We start from the raw sequence: 23,200 nt of genomic DNA, 5'->3' as shown, positions 1-23,200 counted from the left end.
GGCTGCCTAAATTGCATCATTGAGGATGCAGGAAGGGACGGTGTGTCCGACTACCTGTGGCCCCCACAATGGTGGCTTGTCTTTGTGAGAGGGAGCCCACGGGTTGGGTCACCATCGAGTGTTCCACACCAGTATCCACCATGAAGTCGATGGCTTGGCCCCCCACATTCATTTGGACCATAGGTTCTTGGGGGACTAACAAAATAGAGCCTGGTCTGTCCTAGTCCTCCTCATAGTCCTCCATGGTGGTTAGCCCCACAAAATCATCTTAGGGGGCCCCATGTGGCCATGATGTTCGCTGGTACCAACCCTGGACCACATGGCCTCTTTCTTTCTGCTGAGAATTATCTTTCTGGAAGTGTTCTGACTGCTCCACCAAGGCAGCAGCTAACAAGTCTGCCTTTTTCTGCATCTTCCAGCATTCTTCCCTCCAAGCTGCCTGGTCATGTTTGACAAACACCTTAGTTGCTACTTCCAGCAACTGACCGGCATTCAGGCTGGTGAAACCCTTTAGCTTTTGCAGCTTGCGCCCAATGTCCCCTTGGGCCTGACCTACAAAAGCCGCATTGACCATCTGCTGGTTAACGGGTGCTTCTGGACCAAAAGGGGTATAGAGACAAAATGCCTCACATAGAGTCTCATAGAACTGGCTTGTGCTCTCCTTGGGTCCCTGGAGTACTTCTGATGTTTTGCTCATATTTATGGCCTTTTCCCCCTCTTCCTTCATGCCATTTAGCAGGGCTTCTTGATACCATTCAGTCCTTGTGAGCCCTCCATCTACACTTGAGACATCTGGGTCCCATTTGGGGTCCTCCCCAGGTAAGTGAGTTTGAGCATAAGCCTGGGTGTCTAGTGTCCCAACCGGGGCATTCTCCTCTAACCATTTTAGGGCCACCTGGGTAATTCAGTGACGCTCCTCCATGTCAAAGGGGGTCAGGAGGAATTGGCTGCAGTCCGTCAAAGCAGGTTTATGGGTTTGGATTAGGGACTGCATTAGTTTAATCATAGCCTGGGGCTTCTCTGGATAGGAGGGAGTATGGTGCTTCCAAGTTGAGAGGTCCGTAGTGGTAAAGGGTTGGTACACAAAAACACGCTAGCGTTCTCAGATCTGGCTTTCCTGATCATAATAGATGGCTCCCCTAGTTTCCCTCATGGCATCTGTAGGGCTCCCCAGTGTTGCTGCAGGGAGGGACTATCTCCACTGGTCTGATCTTCTAGTTGCCTTCTGGGAGGGGCATATGTGATTAGGACCGGTGGTCCAGGTGAGCTGGTCACATCTGGAGAGGTCGGTGGTGCTAGAGGTGGCAAGGCCTTGGGACTAGGGGCAGACTCAGATGGGGTTTCAACAGCTGAGGCAGCCGGAAGCGCAGGTGGCAGTGAAGGATACGGTAGGGCATATGGCGGTGGGGTTTCCACAGGTTCTCCAAATGGTATGGGTTTTTCAGTTTTGGGCCGGCATTTGGAGGAAGCCGTGACACAAGCCATCATAACTTTACAGTTCTCTTCAATATAGACTTATAGCCACGGTGCCTGGGATAGGATCAGGTCTTGCCAATGGTCAGTGTAAAGAAATTGGTCAGGGTGGCCTCGATCCCCCACAACGATCCTGAACACTCAGCCAACTAGTTCCTTATCAAGTGAGTCCTTGGGGGACCAGGCCACCCCAAACAATGGCCAATCAATTTCACAGAATGTGCAGAGCTTTTCAGGAGTTAATTTCACACAATCATCTCTTGAATATCCCTTTTTGAAATTCCTCAACATATACTCTAGGGGAGTCGGTTTACTCTGCTTTCCACCCATTTCTTCTCCTAACGGACAACTTTCATGCACAAGAGAGGGAAAAGGTGGGGGGGGGGGGGCTAACTTGGCAAGGACCTACACTCGCTTTGTCTATTTCCGGCTGCTTTCCTCTTGGAGATATTTCAGGTGCCTCTTAACATTGGCGGCTTCAGTACCATTCCCTGACCCAGATCAGACTCCTGAAGAAATCTCAAGCCACCTTAAGCCCTATGAGGTTGGCATAGAACCACGGATCCAAACTCAACACTTGCTTTGGCCCCTTGGTCAGGCTGGAACCTTTCCCCTGTCCATCTCATTCACACACAGTCACACAGCAACTCCAACCCCGGCCCCCCCCCCCCCCGGGCCCAGTGCCTTGGAGTTGCAGTTTTATTCCTTACGGAACTAGTCGGGCAACTCCAGGAGGTGATCAGGCTTCTCTTCTGCCTCTTAGGGGTAGGTCTACCAAAATGAACCCTGGTTCTAACCAGTCTGAAGGGCAGCGCTCCCTGAGCTGGTTCCTGGGCCTCACCTGGTTCCTTTGTGCATCTGGGGTCCTTGCCTGGGCACGCTGGGAGGGGCTAGTCTCCTACATATCAAGCAGTCCACTGGTGCCAGGTGAGGTCACCTCTCCCGGTGCCCTGAGGTGTGAACCCTGGCAACAAGAGAGGTAAAACACCATCTCCACCTCCTGGATGCAAACCCCAAGAAATGTAATAGCAGCAAGGTTTGCACAGAAAGTCGTGACATGAAGGCTTTTCTTCCCAGGAAGCAACTTTATTTGTGCCAGCCAGGCTCAGTGGATTCGTGCCTGAAAGACTGAGCCCTGAGCGGAGTGGGGTGTAGCCTTTTATACAATTTCTACTTCTTTGTCTCCCGTACATGGTAACATACAGACATACAGTCTGATTGGGCGTTCTATGTTACAGAGTCATGAGGAAGGTCATGTACATGTACACAGCTAGGTTGCCTTCCCTTGTCTTGAGGTTTTGGTCATGTTCCTTAGGGAGGGGCTCTACCACGTTGCGACTACCATAACAAATTACCACAAACTGGGTGGCTTAAAACAACAGAATTTTACTTTCTCATAGTTCTGGTGGCTAGGAAGACAAAAATCAAGGTTTTGGCCAGTCTCCCTCCCTTAGGCTCTGGGGTAGAGTCTGTCCCTCACCTCTTCCAGCTTCTGATGGCTCCAGGCATTCCTTGGCTGGTGGTCATGTCACTCTAATTTCTGATCTTGTGGTCACATTGTTACCTCCTCTTCTTTCTCAAAACTCCCACTACTTCTCTGTTATTAGGTTATCTGTGACTGCATTTAGGGTCCACCCAAGCAATCTAGGATAAGTTCTTCCTCTCAGGATCCTAAATTTAATCACATCTGATACCATATAATATTCTCAGGTTCTGGGGATCAGCATGTGAACCTATTTTTTGAAGGGGCCACTAGTCAGCCCACAACAGCCCCCTAACCTTCTCTGCCCCATGTGCCCCATGAAGCTATTACAGTGATGACATGATTTGGACTCCTCAGTGCACTGGCTCGCTGTTGGGTTTGGCCAATGGGAGGCAGCAGCAAGTATCAGAGGGTAGGGGGGGAAAAGGGGTTGAGGTATTTCTTCTTTTCTTCCTGCTTTAGCACCATGGTCTGGCAGCAGCCATCTCCCATCATAGATATAACCTCCTTCGGGACTCCCACAACACTAATTTGGTACCCTTGTCTCTCTCTCTCTCTTTTTTAAGTAGCCTCCACATCCAGCATGGAGCCCAATATGGGGCATGAACTCATGACCCTGAGATCAAAACCTGAGCTGAGATTAAAAGTCGGATGCTTAACTGACTGAGCCACCTGGGGAACTTCCCAGGTCTCTTTAGCTTTAGACAACGTTTCCCTTGTCTCTTTAGCGCTGGTTTTCCACTGTTGCTAGTCCTCAAGTGCTTCAGTATTCCTCTTAAGTTCCTAAACCCTGCCTACATCCTTGTAAGTATGTCTTCATCAAATTATTTTCAAAACCCTAGCTGAGTGTACCTTCAGTTTCCTGCCACGATCTTGCCGGATATAGATATGAGGCAAAAATTTAATTTACAGAACAGACAGACTCAGGTTGCCTTAATCTAAGTTTAAGTAATGACAAGTGGGAACTGGAAGGTGATTCAGCACACAGTACAGTCATAGCAGCTGGGTTATCTTGTGGCCTCTTCCATAGTAAGTATCTGTTGCTCTGTACTCTGTCAATTATTGGGACTCTCTGCTTCTGCTGCCCTTGCTACTAAGAACTTTCTATTCTTTTCTCTATCTCACAGCTTTTACTGCCTCATGGTTTCTGCTGCCATGTGACTTCAGTTTTCTTCCCTCCTTCTGTGTCTTTTAGCTTCTGCCCATTGCTAACTGCTGACTCCCTCTCTGTATTTCATAGTCAACTGTCCCAAAGGACCTGACTGGTTTGGCTGCTCACCATCAAGGACAGACAATTGGGCAGAGCTTTCTTGGCAACCCGTCACATCATCATAGGTTTATTGTCCTAGGTCAGGGGCCTGCTCCTAGAATAAATGGTTTTGTTTGGAATGGCAGAATAAGTTGGTAAATAATTTGGTTTCCTGTCTATTAGAAACCCCAAGGGTGTTAAGGATGTGGCAGGCATTCTGATGCTTTCAGGGGATTATCAAAACCCAGATGAGCTTCTGTTGTCCAGTTTAGGATTAAGTCTAGTTTTGAACTGTTGGTTCAGAGCCTTTTTACCACCAAGGATCCTTTTAAATATTTTTATTTTCTTCCAGATAAACTGCACCTTTGTGGAGGTAATACATGAATTCTATCAGGTATAGTGATGATATTGACAAAATTATTATCAGTTAGGATTATCTTCTAGAATGCACTCTTGGACTTTTGGTCTCTTGGCTTTGAGCCAAGAGAATTTAGGAAGTGGTGGTCCCATTTAGAGAAATTGACCCTGAAAATCTTAGCCTATGTTTTATAGAAAATAGAACTCAAGAGGCACCTGGGTGGTTCAGTTGATTAAGTGGCTGACTTAAGTTCAGGTCATAGTCTCACGGTCTGTGAGTTCGAGCCCCGTTTTGGGCTCTGTGCTGAAAACTTGGAGCCTAGAGCCTGCTTTGGATTCTGGGTTTCCCTCTCTCTCTGCCTGTCCCCTACTGCTCTATGTTTCTCTCTCTCAAAAAATGAATAAACATTAAAAATACACTTAAAAAAAAGAAAATAGAACTCAAACCAAGAATTAATGCTTGTTTTATTTAGGAGATGCAATCCCAGGGCAGCAAGAGTGAGAGAAAAAGGGAAGAAAGACAGAGAAAGATGGGAAACAATGCAAGATGATGTTTGAACAAACTGCAGAGACAGTAGGCATGTCTGCATGTCCATGCAGAATACCTCCAGATGCTATGTGCTGGAAACATGCTCAGGTAAGTGCTTGGGAGGGAGAAAGGAAAAGGAATCCATATTTGTGATTCCCTCCCATGTCCTAATTCCCACTGATCAAGATTTACCACACCAGGAGTAACCTTCCTCATACTTCTAGTTTATATGATATGTTCCCCTTGTTAGCCTCTCAGCAAGCCACATACTCTACAGCATGGCCTTTAATCCTGGTTGGGGAGTACAGAGAGAAGCCAGAAATTCATGGTGTGAAGCTGGCAAGCCTGGTCACACAGTGGCAGTCAAGGTAGGGACCAGGCTGGGAAAGTGGCAGATAAGTCCGGCCTTAGGTTGGGGGCCTACCTGGGCCCAAACAAAGCAAGGCAGCTGCAGCAGTGGCAGAGACAAAATAAGTGACAAAATGATGATAAGAGAATCTGATGAGGCACATAAGATGTGTCTGGTATACTCAACATTAGAAGGAAGGTTAAGGCTGAAAGTTGCAGCTATGTCCAAAAGGCAGTTGGTGGCTGGGGGGGCGGGGAGGCACCTGGGTGGCTCAGTTGGTTAAGAGTTCGACTTTGGCTCAGGTCATGATCTCACTGCTCCTGAGTTTGAGCCCCACGTCGGGCTCTGTGCTGACAGCTCGGAGCCTGGAGCCTGCTTCGGATTCTGTGTCTCCCTCTCTTTCTGCCCCTCCCCTGCTTGTGCTCTCATGCTCTCACGTGCCCGCTCTCTCTCTCTCTCTCAAAAATGAATAAACTTTAAAAAAAATAAAAACAAAACAAAACAAAAAAACAAAAGGCAGTTGGAAATTCAGAACTGGGACTTCCTCCAGAAAGACAGTATTTTGAGGGTTATAGAAGGAAACACCAGAGAGAATTATATTCCCAGACAGCATAGAATAAAGGAGTAGGAACATTGGCGTTGGAGATAGGCAGAGCTATGCATAAGTTGCAGCTGTGTGTGACCTTGAGCAATTTACTTAACCTTATTAAGCCTTAGTTTCTTCATCCATAACTGGGGATGATGATACTATAGAGCTCATGCTTCTAAAGCATGTGGCACAGTGCTAGGCATACAGTAAATGCTGAATAAACTGTGACAATTATGATCATTAATATCTTTCCTGGATAACTATAATCTCCCCAGTGCTCTCTCTTCTCCAGACTGACTCTGCCAGTGCTGGTCCTAAGTGTCTGGAGCAGCATGGGTGGCTCACGCCTAAGTCCTTTAAATACTCTCAAGGGCAGCTGCCTCTGGGTCGTCCAACACCTGAGGTCATGGCACCCCTGTGCAGGTTGGTGGTCTCCTACAGGGTGCTGACACATTCAGCCCCAATAAAGTAGTATCACAACCCATTATTTTTGGTACCTAGATAGTTGGGAGATCGAGACCCAAGTTGGGCTTCAAGCTGGGCATGGAGCCTGCTTGAAATTCTCTCTCCTGATGCCCCTCATCCACTCTCTTTCTCTCTCTCTCTCTCTCTCAAAAAACAGAATAAAATAATGTACGTAAAACAGTATACTCAATAAATGACAGGTTGGTTTATTATTATTTTTTTTTAATGGCTGTACTTTAGGAATGGAGAATGACTTTTCCCATGGGAAACAACCACATAGCCTCCCCAGGGAGAAAAATATAAGCCCTGATTAATTGGGACAGCAGAGGTAGGTCCTCTGGGATAGATTAGTGGGGGTTGTCACATTACAATTTAATAAAGAATTTTAGGGGCGCCTAGGTGGCTCAGTCAGTTGAGCAGCCAGCTTTAGCTCAGGTCATGATCTCATCATGGTTTGTGAGTTCAAGCCCTGCATTGGGGTCTGTGTGGACATCTCAGAGCCTGGAGCCTACTTCAGATTCTGTATCTCCCTGTCTCTCTGCCCCTCCCCTGCTTGCATTCTCTCTCTCTCTCTCTCTCTCTCTCTCAAAAATAAACATTAAAAATGAAAAAAAAATAATTTTAAATTTAATTAAAGTTTAAATCCCTATTGTGCTTTTTTCCTTAAGAGTTGACTTTATGGATTCTCACTAGCCAATTTTTTTTTTTTTCAACGTTTATTTATTTTTGGGACAGAGAGAGACAGAGCATGAACGGGGGAGGGGCAGAGAGAGAGAGGGAGACACAGAATCCGAAACAGGCTCCAGGCTCTGAGCCATCAGCCCAGAGCCCGACGCGGGGCTCGAACTCACGGACCGCGAGATCGTGACCTGGCTGAAGTCGGACGCTTAACCGACTGCGCCACCCAGGCGCCCCTCACTAGCCAAATTTGAGACGATCATAGCACCAAAATTTTGTTGTATGGCTGTATAAAAATGATGGTGTATAAAAAGAAAAAGCCACACATTGAAAGTAATTAAAAAGGGGGAGGAGAGAAGAGAAGGCAAAGAAATAGGGAAATAAAACCTTCTCTTTTACAGAAGAATGCCAGCTAATAAATGTTAAAGAAATGATGAGGCTTAAGAAAAACAGTTATGCAATCCCCAATGTAAGAACTCATTCAATCAAGGACTATGAGTGGATGATAAAACCTTGGGTGAAGGGTTGATGGGTGTTATGGGTTGTATTATGTCTCCCAAGAAAGGTATGTTGAAGTCCTACCCCTAGGACCCTAGAATGTGATGTTATTTGGAAATAGGGTTATCGCATATGTAATTAGTTAAGATGAGGTCTCTAATCCAGTATGACTGGTGTCCTTACAGAAGACAGTCATGTGAAGACACAGAGACACAGGGAGAAGGCCATGGGAATATGGTGGCTGATGTGAAGTGCTGCCGTTGCAAGCCAAGGAATGTCTGGGCTACCAGAAGCTGGAAGGGGCAAGGAAAAATTCTCCCCTAAAGTTGTACAGGGAGCCCTACCGACACACTGTTCTTATACTTCTTGCCTTCAGAACTATGAGACAATAAATTTCTGTTGTTTTAGCCACCCAATTTGTGGGTACGTCCTTACAGTAGCCCTAGGAAACTAAAAACAGTGGCTAACAGAATAGACACAGGATAGCAGTGCACCAAAGCATCACCCACGTATGTGAAAGATATGGTTTTCCAAAGGAGAGCTGTCAGTTACCACTTAATCAGGTATCAAACTTAACATCACTAATAGTGGGACAAGCTGACATTCATTATGTGCCTCCTGATATGATGCACACAATCATATGTATATGATATGTGTATATGTGTATCATATGTGTATGATAAGGTACACAATATCACTTTGATCGACTGAATGCAATAGACCCAGATTCTTTCCGTCCCTATCCACACCCCTTGCAATGTGACTTTGCAGCAACTCCCATCGAGAGGTAGAGTTTATTTCTCTACCACTTGAATATAGGCTGGCTTTGTTATCTTTGTTGGCCAACATAATGCAATTGAAGTGACAGAGTGCTGGTTCTAAGCCGAGGCCTTGACAGACATTACATACTTCCACTTTCTTTCGGATCCTTCCTCTTCCATGAGAATAGGCCAGGGCTAGCCTGCTAAGTGTGATCAATTAATGGAGCTGAGCCCAGTCATCCTAGCTGATGTCATCCTAGACCAGCAAGCCCCCAATCTGCCAAATGACTGCAAATCCATGAATGAGTCCAGCCAAAATCAGTTTAGCCCAGCCCAGATCAGCAGAACTACCTAGTCAATGGCTGTTAATAGAATGCCACTGAGTTTGGGGGTGGGTTGGTATGCAGTAGTAGCTAACTATTACAATGATCTAAGTAATATTCTTGCCAAATATGTTCAAATGGAAACTAATCATGAGGAAACAATTAGAAAATCCTGGAGCATGGGACATTCTACATTACAACTGGCCTGGGTATTACAAGTCAGTGTCATGAAAAACAACGATGAAAAAGTGAGTAGACTGTTCTAGATAGACTAGAGAGGTTTTTTAATCTTAATACTAGTTGAGATTAAACATTTTGAATCAGCTAATTCTTCATTGTGTGTGTGTGGAGGGGGGATTGTCTGTGTATTATAGGATACTTGGCAGGAATCCATGGTCCCTATCCACTAGATGCCAGTAGCACCCCCAGTCATGACAATGAAAAGCTGGATGTTCACCTTGGCACCCTGGACTAGAGACAGAATCAAATGTAGTGTATGGACCTTGTTAAGATCTTAGATAAAACAAAAAAAGATGGCCATAAAAGACATCTAGGACAATTAGAGAAATTTCGATGTGGAATTAAAGATATCGAATCATTAATTTTCCTAGGTCTGAAAATGGCATTGCAGTTATGTGGGATAATGCCTTTATTTTTGGGAGATGTATACTGAATTATTTTAGTGAACCATCATAAAGTATTCAACTCACTCTCAAATGCTTCAATGCATAAAAATGTGTATTTATAGAAAGAGACAGCAGAGATGACAAAATGTTAACAATTGGTGAATCTAGGTGAAGAATATAAAGGCAGTCATTGTGTCATTCTTGTGACCTTTGAAAATATTCAAAATAAAAAGTTGGGAATGAAAAAAAAAGAGTCCATCTCACCTCCATTCCCTAACTCCTTAACTAATGTGATACAAAGAGTAGGCTTATAGTAAATGAATCTAGGTGCTCATTCTGCATTGCGTGGACAATGAGCTAGCTCAAACCAGGTATGGGGAGGAATGGAGCCTAAGGAAAGGGGTTTCTCCTAGGCTGAGGAGCTGTCCACACACTCAGCTTCCCGTGGGACCACTGGCTTTGCTTATGTTAACATCCCATGGGCCCAAAAGTCTAGATGCTGGGCAGTTTGTGTGTTTCCCAGGCGACCCTGGTAAATAGCTGGCATTAACATCCAGGCTGCCTAATGCCAAGACAGTCTGATTCTTCCTTTCACTGATAAGGCTTACTCTCACACTTACCTGTTTTATACAAAGAAGAGATCAAAAGAGAGGCAGAGTTCCCTTCCCTGGAACACAACCCATTCCATGAGGTCAGCAGGTCAGCCAGGGACAATAAGAGGATCTTCCCTTCTCTTAACGACCTTGACTTTGTAAGTTTCTTCTTTCCATAGTAAAATCCAATCGTTTAACCTATACTATATGACACAGTGGAATTCAAATCAAGCCCTGATACATTAAAGTGTTAGTAACTACAAAGAGACTCATCATGCAAGAGGGCTAGTATTTAAAACAGAGACAAAACTCAGAAACCAAAAAAGGAAAATGTTGATAAATCCTTTGGTATAAAACATTTAAAACTTTCATAGGGTAGGGGTGCCTGGGTGGCTCAATCAGTTAAGCATCCGAGTTTTGATCTCAGCTTGGGTCTTGATCTCAGGGTTGTGAGTTTAAGTCCTGCATTGGGCTCTGTGCTGGGCATGAAGTCTACTTAAAAATGAAATTAAATTAAAAAAAAATAAACTTTCATATGGTGAAAACTAATATGACAACTGTGAAAACAAGAAAACACTGTAAATAGAGCCAAAGGACAAATGGCACAGAAGAAAAATTATTTGAAACCCAAGAGAAAAAGTGCTTATTTATTATATAAAGAAAGCTTAACAGTTTTATGAGGAAAACTGAAAAATGGGCAAAGAATATGGCCAACTATTTCATAAAGTAAGTATGGCAAAAACTACTCGGGGGAGAAAACACAACTCCACTAGTGCTTACAAAGTGCAAATCACAACAATGTGATAAGATTTTACCTATGAGATTGGCAAAAAGTTGCAAGTTTGATAAAACTCAGTTTTAGTAAGGATATAAGTAAACTTGTACTGTTGGTAGAAATGTGTTCTGAACAATTATTTTGGGGTTACAATATGGAAACATCTAATTCAATCTTAAATGTACATATATTTTGACCTAGCAATTTCACTTAAAGGAATTTACCCTACAGATAGAGTCATACAAGTTCCCAATGATTCATGGAAACATTGGTTATAATACCAAAAAGTGGAAATGATTTAAAAGTTCCTCAATGGAGCAATGGTTAAATAAATTATGGCATATCCAGTGATTAAAAGATCTTGGAAGCTCTACATGTATTGACATGGAAATATTTCTGACATATTATTAAATGAATGAAGCAAGGTATGGGTGTTTAGGAAAAACCCAGTCTTCTTCCCGTGTGTCTCCTTTGCTCTCACACTACCACCACACTCACAATACTCTGATACTAGATATGTGGGAGTTTTTCCCATGCCAACTAATTCTCTGTGACACCAGCTGGGTATCCTGCAATTTAATTCAACTCTGGCCCTACCTATAGATAGAGTAAGATCCCACAGGTTAGGGGCTCAGTCTCATGTGATTGCTCCTGACTTCAGATGCCATTCTCAAGTAGTAGGTCCCTACGTTATTCACAACTTCTGTCTTGGCTACAAATCAGAGTTTCCCATGACCTCTTAACCCTTTGGATTCGATTACTTGCTAGAAGAGCTCACAGAACTCAGGGAAACACTATGTTTGCCAGTTTATTATATTATAAAGGATAATGTAAAGGATATAGATGAACAACAGCCAGATGAAGAGATATATAGAATGAGGTCTGGGAGGGTCCCAAGTGCAGGATCTTCTGTCCCTAATGAGTTGGGTGGGCTGTGTCAACCGCCCGTTAACTGGATGTTTTCACCAATCTGGAAGCTCTCTGAACCCCATACTATTGGGATTTTCATGGAGGCTTCAACATGAAGGCATCATCAATTATTAACTCCATTTCTAGCCCTTCTCCCCTCTGTGGAGAGTGAGGGGTGGGGCTGAAAATTCCAAGCTTGTAATCATGGTTTGGTCTTTCTGGGGATCAGCCCCCATTCAGGAGCCATCCAGGAGCCCACCTCACTAGAACAAAAGACACTGCCAGGAAATCAAAGGGATTTAGGAACTTGTGTCAGGAAGTGGGATCAAAGACCAAATATTAGAACAAAAGGTGCTCCTGGTGCTCTTATCACTTAGAAATGTACAAGGGCCTTAGGAGCTCTGTGCCAGGAACTGAGGGGTTAGAAACCAACATGCATATTTTCTATTATCTCACAATAGGACACTGTATATTATATGACCTGCTTTGTATAAAAATGGTGTATAGGGGTGCCTGGGTGGCTCAGTCGGTTAAGCTGCCGACTTCAGCTCAGGTCATGATCTCACGGTCCGTGAGTTCAAGCCCCGTGTCGGGCTCTGTGCTGACAGCTCAGAGCCTGGAGCCTGTTTCAGATTCTGTGTCTCCCTCTCTCTGACCCTCCCCCGTTCATGCTCTCTGTCTCAAAAATAAATAAATGTTAAAAAAAAATTTTTTTTTAATGGTGTATATATTATATATGCTTATGTGGAAAGAATACACAAATAGTTAACAGTGCTTATCTTGGGATAAGAGTGAGATTTTTCTTTCCATTTTAAACTTTAAAAAATAATTTTTAAAGAGAGAGTGTATACAAGTAGGGGAGGGGCAGAGAGCGAGGGAGACAGGGGATCCCAGAGAGAGAGTGGGGCAGAGGATCTGAAGCGGGCTCTGTGCTAACAGCAGAGAGCCCAATGCCGGGCTGGAACTCACGAACCATAAGATCCATGACCTGGGCCGAAGTCAGCTGCTTAATCAACTGAGCTGCCCAGGTGCCCTTCCCCTTTAAACTTTTTTGAAGTTTGAATTTAGTTGGTGTCTCACTTTTACAATGAGAAAAAAAATACACAGATTGTGCCTTGAAACATCTTTCAAAATGTCAATCAGTACCCCTTCTGATACTTTTGTAGAAAAAATATTTTAATTACTGAAACAGGATGAGGCTGTGTGTAGGAAGCATGATTTTAGCTGGGGATATGCAAATATGCAAATAATATTGATCCATTGCAACCAGTTGTGTGATTTTTAGACCCTGGGAAGGTTGGATCAGGGCAGTTACTAACTTTCTTAAGTACTGGTCATTCACCCTTCTTAAATTGGCCAGGCCAAGTCTTCTGCAAGAAGACTTCTACTAGAACACGACAGTAGCCCAGCAAGGAAAAAACAACGTGGCGGGAAATTTTCTTTCTCCCTCTTCCTTTTTCCCTCTCTCCTGAGTTTCTTCAGGGACATGGAATTAAAGACATAAACATGATCCCAAAGCACCAATGATACAGCGAAAAGTTTCAAAGATGCTTGGATAATTCTTGTTCTTTGTAAATGCACCGTATCTGTGTCTGGCTGATCCTCTTTAAAATACCCAAGGTACTAATCTGAGAGGACAGCCTCTATCAGGGGAACATTTTCTGTTCCCAGTGAAGTGGCACATTCAGTTCTTGGTGCAGGCTCACTTAATTCCTATTAGTCATTTCACAGCTGTATCTTGGGAAGAGAAAAATCTCAAATACTTTTGGCTGATTTCACTAAACTAAAAACAAGACCTTTCCTCTTTTCTCATAGTTCCCGCTTGTTTACAAGTTTCAAGTCAATCTTTGTCTATCTTTGTGGATATTTCTCCTAAATGTTTTAGTTGTCTGCTGGTCTATCTATCCTGTTTCCACTCTACTTGTGTACCCAGAATTGTTGCCATAACAGAGCAGGTAGATGCTGGGTTACCCACCCAGTTTGTCATTGAATTGGTGGTACAATTTTTGTTTGGTGGCTTATGATTCTAAGGTTGTTCAGGGACACGGCTTAAAAGCATAGGTCAACTACCAAGTGAGACACTGGAGTTGATCAAGGTTTGTCTGTTATTTTTTAGGTTGTTTAAGGACATTAGATGAATGCACAAATTTGTTATTGTAGAGTTGCTATGAATACTGAGGATGCACATACGGGATTATTATTGTAGGTTGATTTGTGACAGCTGGCCCTGATTTACTTATTTCCTCAAGAAGATACTTTGAACAATTATTTAAATGCCTCCTCTCTGCAATTACAATAATAATGATAATGATGATTTTGCAACTGAATATGCAATTCAGGGAGCATACACTCAACTACTGTTTTTAGCTTGTTTCTCTTTTTAAGGTGGTGTCAGCTACTGCTGTCCGGATTGTTGAAGAACAAAGAACCATTTTTGTATTGAGGGTCACTGAACTACATGACAAAAGTAATCTTAGGTCAATAAAGGAAGTTATAAGAAAAATAATTATTTTAGTTAGTATTTAAAGAATGCTATGAGCAAGGTTTTTTTTCTTTCTTTTTCCTTGGAGAGACATATATAGCATTTTCAGAACTTAATTGCTTCCATTTATTTAAGTAATTTCTTTTTTTTTATTTTATTTTTTTATTTTTTTTTCAACGTTTATTTATTTTTGGGACAGAGAGAGACAGAGCATGAACGGGGGAGGGGCAGAGAGAGAGGGAGACACAGAATCGGAAACAGGCTCCAGGCTCTGAGCCATCAGCCCAGAGCCCCACGCGGGGCTCGAACTCACGGACCGCGAGATCGTGACCTGGCTGAAGTCGGACGCTTAACCGACTGCGCCACCCAGGCGCCCCTATTTAAGTAATTTCTATGCCCAAAGTGGGGGGGGAGGCTCAAACTCACAACCTGGAGGTCAAGGGTCACATGCTTCAGTGGCTGAGCCAGTCAGGAACCCCACGACTTACCTACTTTTAAAGTTAACAACAAATACTTGATTCAGTAATTATAAATATCTGACAATGGTTTTATTCTATAGCATAGTCCATTAAGGAGCAGCAAGTGGAAAAGATGATGAAACAGAGGAGAGAGGTGTGTGTTGTGGGTAAGGGGGAGAAAAGACAATAAAGAGTGAAAGGAGTCAAGTCAGATGCAAAAGGAACAGGGAGATGCAGAAGGTAATGAAAGATAAACAAGGGGTAAGAGGAATAGGACAGAGAGTCAGTGACAGCATGGGAGAGCAGTGAAGGAGATAGGTAGGAAGAGAGGGGAAGAGAAAAATGGGTAAAGAAGGAGGAGAGGTGGGGCACCTGGGGGGCTCAGTCGGTTGAGCGTCCGACTTCGGCTCAGGTCATGATCTCACAGTCTGTGGGTTCGAGCCCCGCATCAGGCTCTGTGCTGACCGCTTGCTCAGAGCCTGGAGCCTGCTTCAGATTCTGTGTGTCCGCTCTCTGCCCCTCCCCCGCTCACGCTTTGTCTCACTCTGTTTCTCAAAAATAAATAAATGTAAAAAAAAAATTTTTAAAAGGAAAGGAAAAAGACCTAGTATGGGGGATTTAAAAAAGCATTTCTGTTTGCTTTTAGGATGAATGTGGGGTCTCTAGAGCATGGCATTTACACTGGCATCACCCGTTATCAATTCTCCCTGAAACCAACTTTAAGTACCAAATAATTTTCATTGTAGACCTGGTGGACAAGGTGGGAAAGTTAAAATGGGAATCTTACGACTAAGTGGAGGTCCAAACTAGCTGCCATTGCTGCATCTGGTTTCCTGATGCTTACTTCTCAAGACAAATTCCAAAGGGAGAAGGAGAGCTTAGCTGTCAGGTACCAACAGCTTCCTGTAAGCATAAGGGGGAAAAGTTCTCAACCTTGGCTGCACATAGAAATCTTTTGAGAAACTAAGCACCTGGCTGGCAGAACCAGCCCCAGCCAGCATCTTTGGTAAATAAAGCCACATCCATAATTTTAAGGGAAAGAAAAAAAGAGAAACCTTTTGAGAAACTTAATGTTACCAATGCCTAGGTCCCGCCCCTGATATGTAACTCTTTGGGGATGTGGTGTGGGAAGTTTTAAAAGCTCCCCATGTGATTCCAACATGCAGCCAAGAATGAGAGCCACTGCTCAGTGGCATCTCTCTGAATATGCTCACCAGAGAATCCCATTATAATGCTGGTTATTTTTTGGGCTCTTAGAGCAGTGACCTGAACATGAAATTGCATAAAATTAGGCCAAAGGCCAGAGGTTCTTGACCTTTGTGCTCTATATTTAGTAAGTGGCATTGCTGGAAGTTGGTTGTAGAGGCGAAGGGACAGGAAATGATTTTGAGCTTATTTGGAAATATACAGGAAGAAAATAAATGAAAATTATCAATATAAGGTCTCTATAAAAATTTGCATTTGAGAAATGATTTGGTCCTGTTCCAACAGTATGAAGGCATCTGGTGTCTCTCTGAAGACAAACTTCAGCTGACCTCCTCCGACTGATCTGAGATGTTGGGGAACCAGGAGAACTGGTTTGCTTCTTTTGTGTTTGTTCGGTGTACTGTGCAGCTCAGCCGAGTCCCATGTCCCACAACATCCCTGTTCCCTTACTCTCTGACCTGCTCTGCATGCTGGATCTGGTTCTCTTTTCTAGTGCAGAACCACCTAGAACTCGCTGTCACTATGCTCTTCTATTTTGGTCATTTTGTAGTTCTCTGTTTCAGTTAACACTGAAACTTATTTAACCCGATCATCAACTGTGCTGATGTCCTAACGCAGAAAACATAAAGAAGTCGTCCCCAGTCAGCCTGATCCTTTCATGTCAGGTGACATAGTACATATTTCCATTTAAAGTGGCTTTCTAGGGGTGCCTGGGTGACTCAGTCAGTTAAATGTCTGACTTCTGCTCAGGTCGTGATCTCACAGTTCATGAGTTCAAGCTTCACATCAGGTTCTGTGCTATCAGCACAGAGCCTGCTTGGGATCCTCTGTTTCCCTCCCAACCCCCCACTCACTCTCTCTCTCTCTCTCTCTCTCTCTCTCTCTCAATCACTCTCTCTCTCTCTCAAAAATAAATAAACAAAAAAAATAAATAAAGTGTCTTTCTGGATCCAAAGTTTCTTAACTCAGAAAGGGATTCTCATATGATGACTTTCATGTGAAAGGGGAAGAAGAGGTTGCCTTACAGACTCGCAGGGGCTAACACCCGTAGGTCTAGTCTAGATGAGTCTACTATACTCTAGATAGAGCTTTAATTAGGAAAGATATTTGGCCTGTGTCCTTATGGAGATAATGCTACTGCTAACCACCACTATGGCCACTATTGTCACTTTGTATTTTATATTTATATGCTAATCCTTTCTGGCTACTTTGTATATTTAACCCATTTCATATTTGGACTAGTTGACTGTGACCTCCTTAATAAGCGAGGTATATTCCCAGCACCTGGCACATAGTAGGGGACCAGTAAGTATTTACTGAATAAATAGATGCAAGTTGAAGCAGTCCAGGTGATGAAGACCAGGACAAGGAGGTCATGAAGCAGGGAGGAAATGAGAGGAGTGAGTTACATTTTCTCTTTCGCAAAAACCATGTTGAGCTCCTGACAGTAACAATGGGACAGAAGCACTGACAGATCATGACTTAAGAATTCCCTTAACCTCAAACAATTCTTTTGCTTAAAAATTTTTTTAATTTATTTTAATTTTAATGTTTTTTATTTTAGAGAGAGCGTGAGTGGAAGACAGGGGCACAGGGAGAGAGAGAGAGAGAGAGAGAGAGAGAGAGAGAGAGAGAGAGAGAATCTTAAGCAGGTTCCACACTCAGTGTGGAGTCCGAGATGGGACTCAATTCCACGACCCTAGGATCATGACCTGAGGCGAAATCAAGAGCCCAACATTCAACTGACTGAGCCACCTAGGTGCCCCTTAACCTCAAACATTTCTACCCAGAGGAGTAGGATAATTTTTTCTGAGCCTGTTTCACTTTCCCCAAAAGGACTTCTGGTTCCAAATACACTAGGAATCAGTTTTAATTGCTTTCTGGAATATTATTTTGTCAGCCTCATTTAGATGTGGTAATTTGCAAAGCAACCCCCAGCAGTTGACAGTTCATCCATAGCTGCGTGGTGTTCAGACATTTCCTGGGATTCCTGCCCACCTCCTGGCAGTGTTCGCCGAACCAGGATATGTGCTCACCTGGGATTACTTGGCTCCTGTAGCACTTGTTGTGTCTGGGATTTTTAACATTCTGAAAGGGTGAAGGCCCAAGCTTACTGAATCCAGAAAATAAAAGTACAGTAACTCATAATTTAAGAATTAGCAGGCACTTTACATCACTGCATCCATGCTAAGCTGATTGCTAGGAAACTGCAGCTCTGACAGGTTCAGTGACAAGGTCAGCTGGCTGGTAGCTGGGAGGCTGGGTTGAGACTCTATATTCTCTGTGTGGCACCAAACTGTGAGCTGGGGTTCTGCATTTACACCTGTGTGGATGGAAGTGTTTAAGTTCCTACAGGCGACCCTTGAATAACGTGGCTTTGACCTGCATGGGTCCACTGATAAGTGGATTTCTTTGTTTGATAAGTATAGTACAGTACTGTAAAGGTATCTTCTCTTCCTTATGATTTTAATAATGTTTTCTTCTTTTTCTAGCTTTATTGTAAGAATATAATATGTAAGCATATAATATGCATAACAGATAAAATACGTGTTAATTAACTGTTCATGTTATGGGTAAGGCTTCCAGTCAACAGTAGGATATTTGTAGTTAAGTTTTTAGGGAGTCAAAAGTTATACATGGATTTTGGACTGCAAGAGAGTGGGGAGGGAGGTTGGTGCCCCTAACCCTGTTCAAGGGTCAACTGTATTTGTTTCTTTTTGAAGCTCTTTTCTCTGGCCAGAGACTTCCTGGTCCTCCTTCACACATGCTTCAAGGTCACAGTTCAGACCAAAGTGTTTACAAAAAAACTAGGCGTTTATGAGATGACGAATCATTGCCAGTTCCTGCATTCCCTGTGCCTCAGCTCCAACCAAGCCGAGCAAACCAAGGGAGGGATAAAGTGGTCTCTAATACCAGGAATTTCTAGGCTTGGATGCCAAGTGGCAAAAGGACGAATCCTGTCTGCTATCTCCAGCAGGCTGAGGCTGTGGCGGCTGCTGCTGCCATCTCCTGGGAGCAGACAGACCTGAGCTTCACACCTGAAACTAATCTCCGTGTTCACCTGTAACCTGGCAGGACAGAGGTCCCACGGGGGCTAGCAGAAGTTCCTTGTCCTAAAAAATAAAGGTGGTATCTCCTTACTTGCAAAGAGCTTACTTACAAATTTGCTTTCATCTTCCCCTGTTTGCAATGTTGTGCTCAAAGAAAGGATTCCAAACAACAAGAGCAAAATTGAAATGAGTTAATATGGGAACCATGAGAGAACAGAAATAAGACTGAGACAGAACCATTAGTCCTGGGAATACATCACATATTCCTCTTGGACTTCTGAATCCTGAATGCATACATTGAGAATTGGATAATAGGGCACATAGGAGTTTGCCAACTCTTGACCTCCAAAAATCTGAGTTTACTTGCAGGATTGCTGTGAGGATTAATTGAGGTAATGCATGCATATTCCTGGTATGCAAGAAATGCTCAATGGGAATTATTTTGGGGTAAATTCTAATCCCTATGATCATTTTCTTCATTTACTCGCCAAAAATGGATGGGCAGCCCCCATGCTTCTAATTCTTTCCAGTCTTCTGATCTATAGATGATCCCTAAGCAAACTCCTTTGATTAAAAAAAAAAAATGTAATCATAAACTACATTATGGGCTGAATGAATGTATTCTCCTCAGATTTGTATGTTGAAGCCCTAATCTCCAATGTGTTGGTTTTAGAAAGTGGGGGCCTTTGAAAGGTGTGATTAGATTTCAATGAAGTCATGAAGGTGGAGCCTCTTGATGGGATTAGGGCCTTTATAAGGGGACGAGACCAGAGGTGCCTGGGTGGCTCAACTGGTTAAGTGATTGATGAGATCAAGCCCCACTAAGTGGGCTCTCCCACTCTCTGCCTCTTCCTCCCAAAATAAATAAATAAACATTAAGCAAACAAACAAAAAAAGGGTGGGGGATGAGACCTTTACTCTTCTCTCTCAGCAATACAGCAATAAGGCCGCCATCTGCAAACTACGAATAGGGTGGTAGACACCACATCTACTGGTGCCTTGATTTTGGACTTCCCAGCCTGCGTGTGTGAGAAATAAATGTTTGTTGTATGAAAATTAATAAAGGAAAACCTCACTAAAGAAGACAGAGGGCAGACATACCACTCAATGTCAGTTACAGGAAGAATTGTCCATTATAGACTCCCAACATAAGTGTCTATTACAGGCCCCAACAGAAGAATCATCACCAGGAAAGAATCATCAATTACAGGCCCTAACAGAGAAAAGATGTATATTGTATCTTCTATAAGACATTGACTCCCTCTGCAACCAGCTAATGAGAAGTCATCACCCTGAACTCTTGCTTTTCTCCAATGGCCTTTCATTCAAAACAATCCTTCCGGACTTCCTCTTTCTTTCTTCTTCCTAAAATAACATCCCTCTCCTTTGTTTGTTGAACTTAGGTATGGTTTTGCAGTAGCTTGCACGTCCTGAATTGCAATCTCTGCTATTTGCTATTTCTAAACTTTTTTTTTTAAGTTTATTTTTTGTGAGGGAGAGAGAGAGACAGGGTGAGAATGGGGCAGGGGCGGAAAGAGACACACACGCACAGTATCTGAAGCAGGCTCCAGGCTCCCAGCTGTTAGCCTAGAGCCCGACGCGGGGCTCTAACTCATAAACTGTGAGACAATGCATGACCTGAGCCGAAGTCAGACACTTAACTGACTGAGCCACCCAGGCACCCATCTGCTATTTCTGAGTAAACCCATTTTTTGCTGGCAAAATAACTTTTATTGTTAAGGTTAGTTTAAGCCACCCAGTCTATTATATTTTTGTTACAGTAGCACAGGCTAACTGTGGGTGTACTGTTGTAACAAACACCTAAAAGTGTGGAAGCAGCTTTGGAAGTGGATAATGGGTGGGGGCTGGAGTCGGGGGGTGGGGTGGGGGGTGGGATGGGGTGCATGATGGAAAAACTATTGTTGTGAAGAGACTACTAAAGGTGATTTTGCCAAGGGCTCAGAAAGAAGAGAGCTGGAGACAATGCCTTTTTTTTTTTTTTTTAGATAGTACATGAATAGAATGTTGCTAGAAATATGGACAGTAAAGGCCATTCCAGTTTCAGGCAGAAATGAGGAACAGGTTATTGGAAACTGGAGGAAAGGTGATCTTTGTTATAAAGTAGCAAAGAATTTGGCTGATTTGTAATCTTGTTCTTGTACCCTGTGAAATCTCAAGCTGAGATTTCTAAGCAAAGTGTTGAAGAAGTGGCTTGGTTCCTCCTGACGGCTTATTGGTTAAATAAGAGAAGAGAGATATGAACTGATGATAGAATTTATGCAAAAAGGAACCAGAATTTAAAGCTTTGGAAAATCCTAAGACTGTTCACATTACAAAAAATGAGAAAGCATAAAGAAACTAAAGGTACGGTTTACTGACCATTTGATAAAGAGATTAGCGTGGATATGAATTGTAGAACTAATCAGCCACCCCAGCAGGGATACTCCATTGAACTGAAGGGGATGGAGATGGATGGAATGAAGAAAGGCTGTTGGACGTCTTGCATTTTATAGGACTAGGACCACAGAGCTGTTAGGTTGGAACAAAAGCTATTCTTCAAGACAGGGAAAGAATGATCCTGAAAACAATTCGAGATCATTAGGGGTACCATCAGGGTTTCAAAAGAGAGGCTATCATCTGTTACAACAGGCCAGATGGCTTCCACCCACAGCTCTGGGGCGGGGCTACCCAGAGCCCCGGGGGTGTGACCACCACCGGGTAGAGCTGGAGAGCGTTTCTCATGCAAGACAGTAAAGCAGTGGCCATCCCCAACTGGACCCTCTTTTGGGGGGTCCAAAAGGTGGTGCTAAAGGCAGCATGGGGCCAAAGGGGATTATTCTCAGGCTTTAAGCTCTCATTCAGTTTCCCTTGCTTTCATGGGACTTACCACCCCTTCCTTCTTTCCAATTTCTTTCTTTTGTAATGCAAATGTCTGTCTCTAGTCTGTCCTACCACCCTATTGTGGAAGCACTTAACTTGGTTTCACAGGTTCCTAGCTGGAGAGGAATTCTGCCTCAGGATGAGTCTCATCCATATTGGATTTAGATGATATTGTTATGCCCAGAATTCGTGATCCTCAAAAGACCAGGGAGCCGAGTCCGATGCAAAAGCAGAGCCTTTATTCGAGCTCGCAGGAGCTCAATCCCCTACCTGCACTGATGCAGCGGTGAGATGCCAGAGAGCGAGTTTTAAAAGCACAAAGGTTTTATAGGGATCTAGGGGCAGTTGGAGGGGTGATGGTTGTGGCCTTAGCCGATTGGCTGGGGAAGGGTCAGAGTCCCATTGCGCAGGTTGCCGGGCGTGGTTTGAACGGGAAGTTTAAACGGGTGAGCGGGGAGGTTACTCAAGGGGAGGAGGCGTGGTGTGAGGTTTGAGCGGGAATTTCTTCCTGCGGTTTTCCCGGAAAGGGGGCCATGTCGGGGACATAGTCACTCAAGATGGAGGACACAGAACAAAATGGAGTCGGCCGGTCTAGGTCCACTCTTTCATTCCCCCCTTGTCATGTAGCTTGCGGACCCAATCATGGGACCGGCTGCATTTCTATTTTGTCCTCTTCTGTTATTAGGCCTTGTACTGAGCACAGAGGACCATTAGTTGGATGGCCCCCCATTCGGTCCCTGACAAACTAGACCAGCCTGTTGATGATACAGGGTCCGAGGGTTACTGGTAGGAGCAGGATGGCGAGGGGTCCGGCAAGGGCCGAGATGAGGGTAGTTAACCAGGGAGACCAGTTGAACAAAGACTCATGCCAGGACTGAGATTGTTCTCTAACTTTCGTTTTTGTAGCCCTTCCCTTATGAGGGCCATAGATTCTTTTACAACCCCCGAATGATCAACATAGAAGCAACATTCTTCTCCTAGGGCTGCACATAGTCCTCCTTGCTGCATGAATAATAAGTCTAATCCCCTTCAGTTTTGGAGTACTACTTCTGATAAGGAAGTAAGGGATTCTTGTAAATGAGAAATTGATTTCTCAATTCTTTCTATGTCTAAGTCAATGGCTGCCCTTAGGGTTCTGTAGTTTTTGTCCTGGATGACGAGTGAGGATATTCCAGTCCCTGCCCCCGCTAATCCCAGTCCCAAGAGCGCAGCCAGAGTTAGGGTTGTAACAGGCTCTCTCTTACTTCGGGGGTTAGTAGAGCCTAACCTGTTAAGTATTTTTTTCCCCGAATGGTACACTAGCTTGGGGATCAACTGCATGAGTATGCAGAAGCCTTCTTTCGAGGAGTTAAAGACTTGGGAGTGGACGCAGGGAGCAAGGCCACTGGAACAGGCCCACCATGCATTTTTGGGGGGGGAAGTAGATACACTGTCTCCCTGGGGACTGTTAGGGTTTCATTACAGAGA

The 23,200-nt window shown here is 43.8% G+C and overlaps 1 protein-coding gene and 1 long non-coding RNA gene across 4 annotated transcripts in view; one reads left to right on the top strand and one right to left on the bottom strand.

Annotated features, from left to right (window-relative positions):
* Positions 1–23,200, top strand: part of MKLN1 (muskelin 1) — a 379,029-nt gene that overhangs the window by 150,676 nt on the left and 205,153 nt on the right. Inside the window, exon 1 of one of the 2 annotated variants that reach the window (XM_040471935.1) lies at positions 5,177–5,199. The exons of the other annotated variant lie outside the window; for it this stretch is intronic. Coding sequence (XP_040327869.1) covers positions 5,192–5,199 — 8 coding nt within the window. The 5' untranslated portion in view covers positions 5,177–5,191. Of the gene's footprint in view, positions 1–5,176; positions 5,200–23,200 lie in introns of those variants that run through there. 2 annotated transcript variants of the gene reach the window in all.
* Positions 1–23,200, bottom strand: part of LOC121028324 (uncharacterized) — an 87,393-nt gene that overhangs the window by 49,088 nt on the left and 15,105 nt on the right. The window lies entirely within an intron of this gene.

This window comes from Herpailurus yagouaroundi, unplaced genomic scaffold (assembly GCF_014898765.1).
Source record: "Herpailurus yagouaroundi ecotype Mexico unplaced genomic scaffold, PumYag 100, whole genome shotgun sequence".
In the NCBI taxonomy this organism is placed as follows: Eukaryota; Metazoa; Chordata; class Mammalia; order Carnivora; family Felidae; genus Herpailurus; species Herpailurus yagouaroundi.
This window is presented reverse-complemented; position numbering and strand designations above follow the sequence as displayed.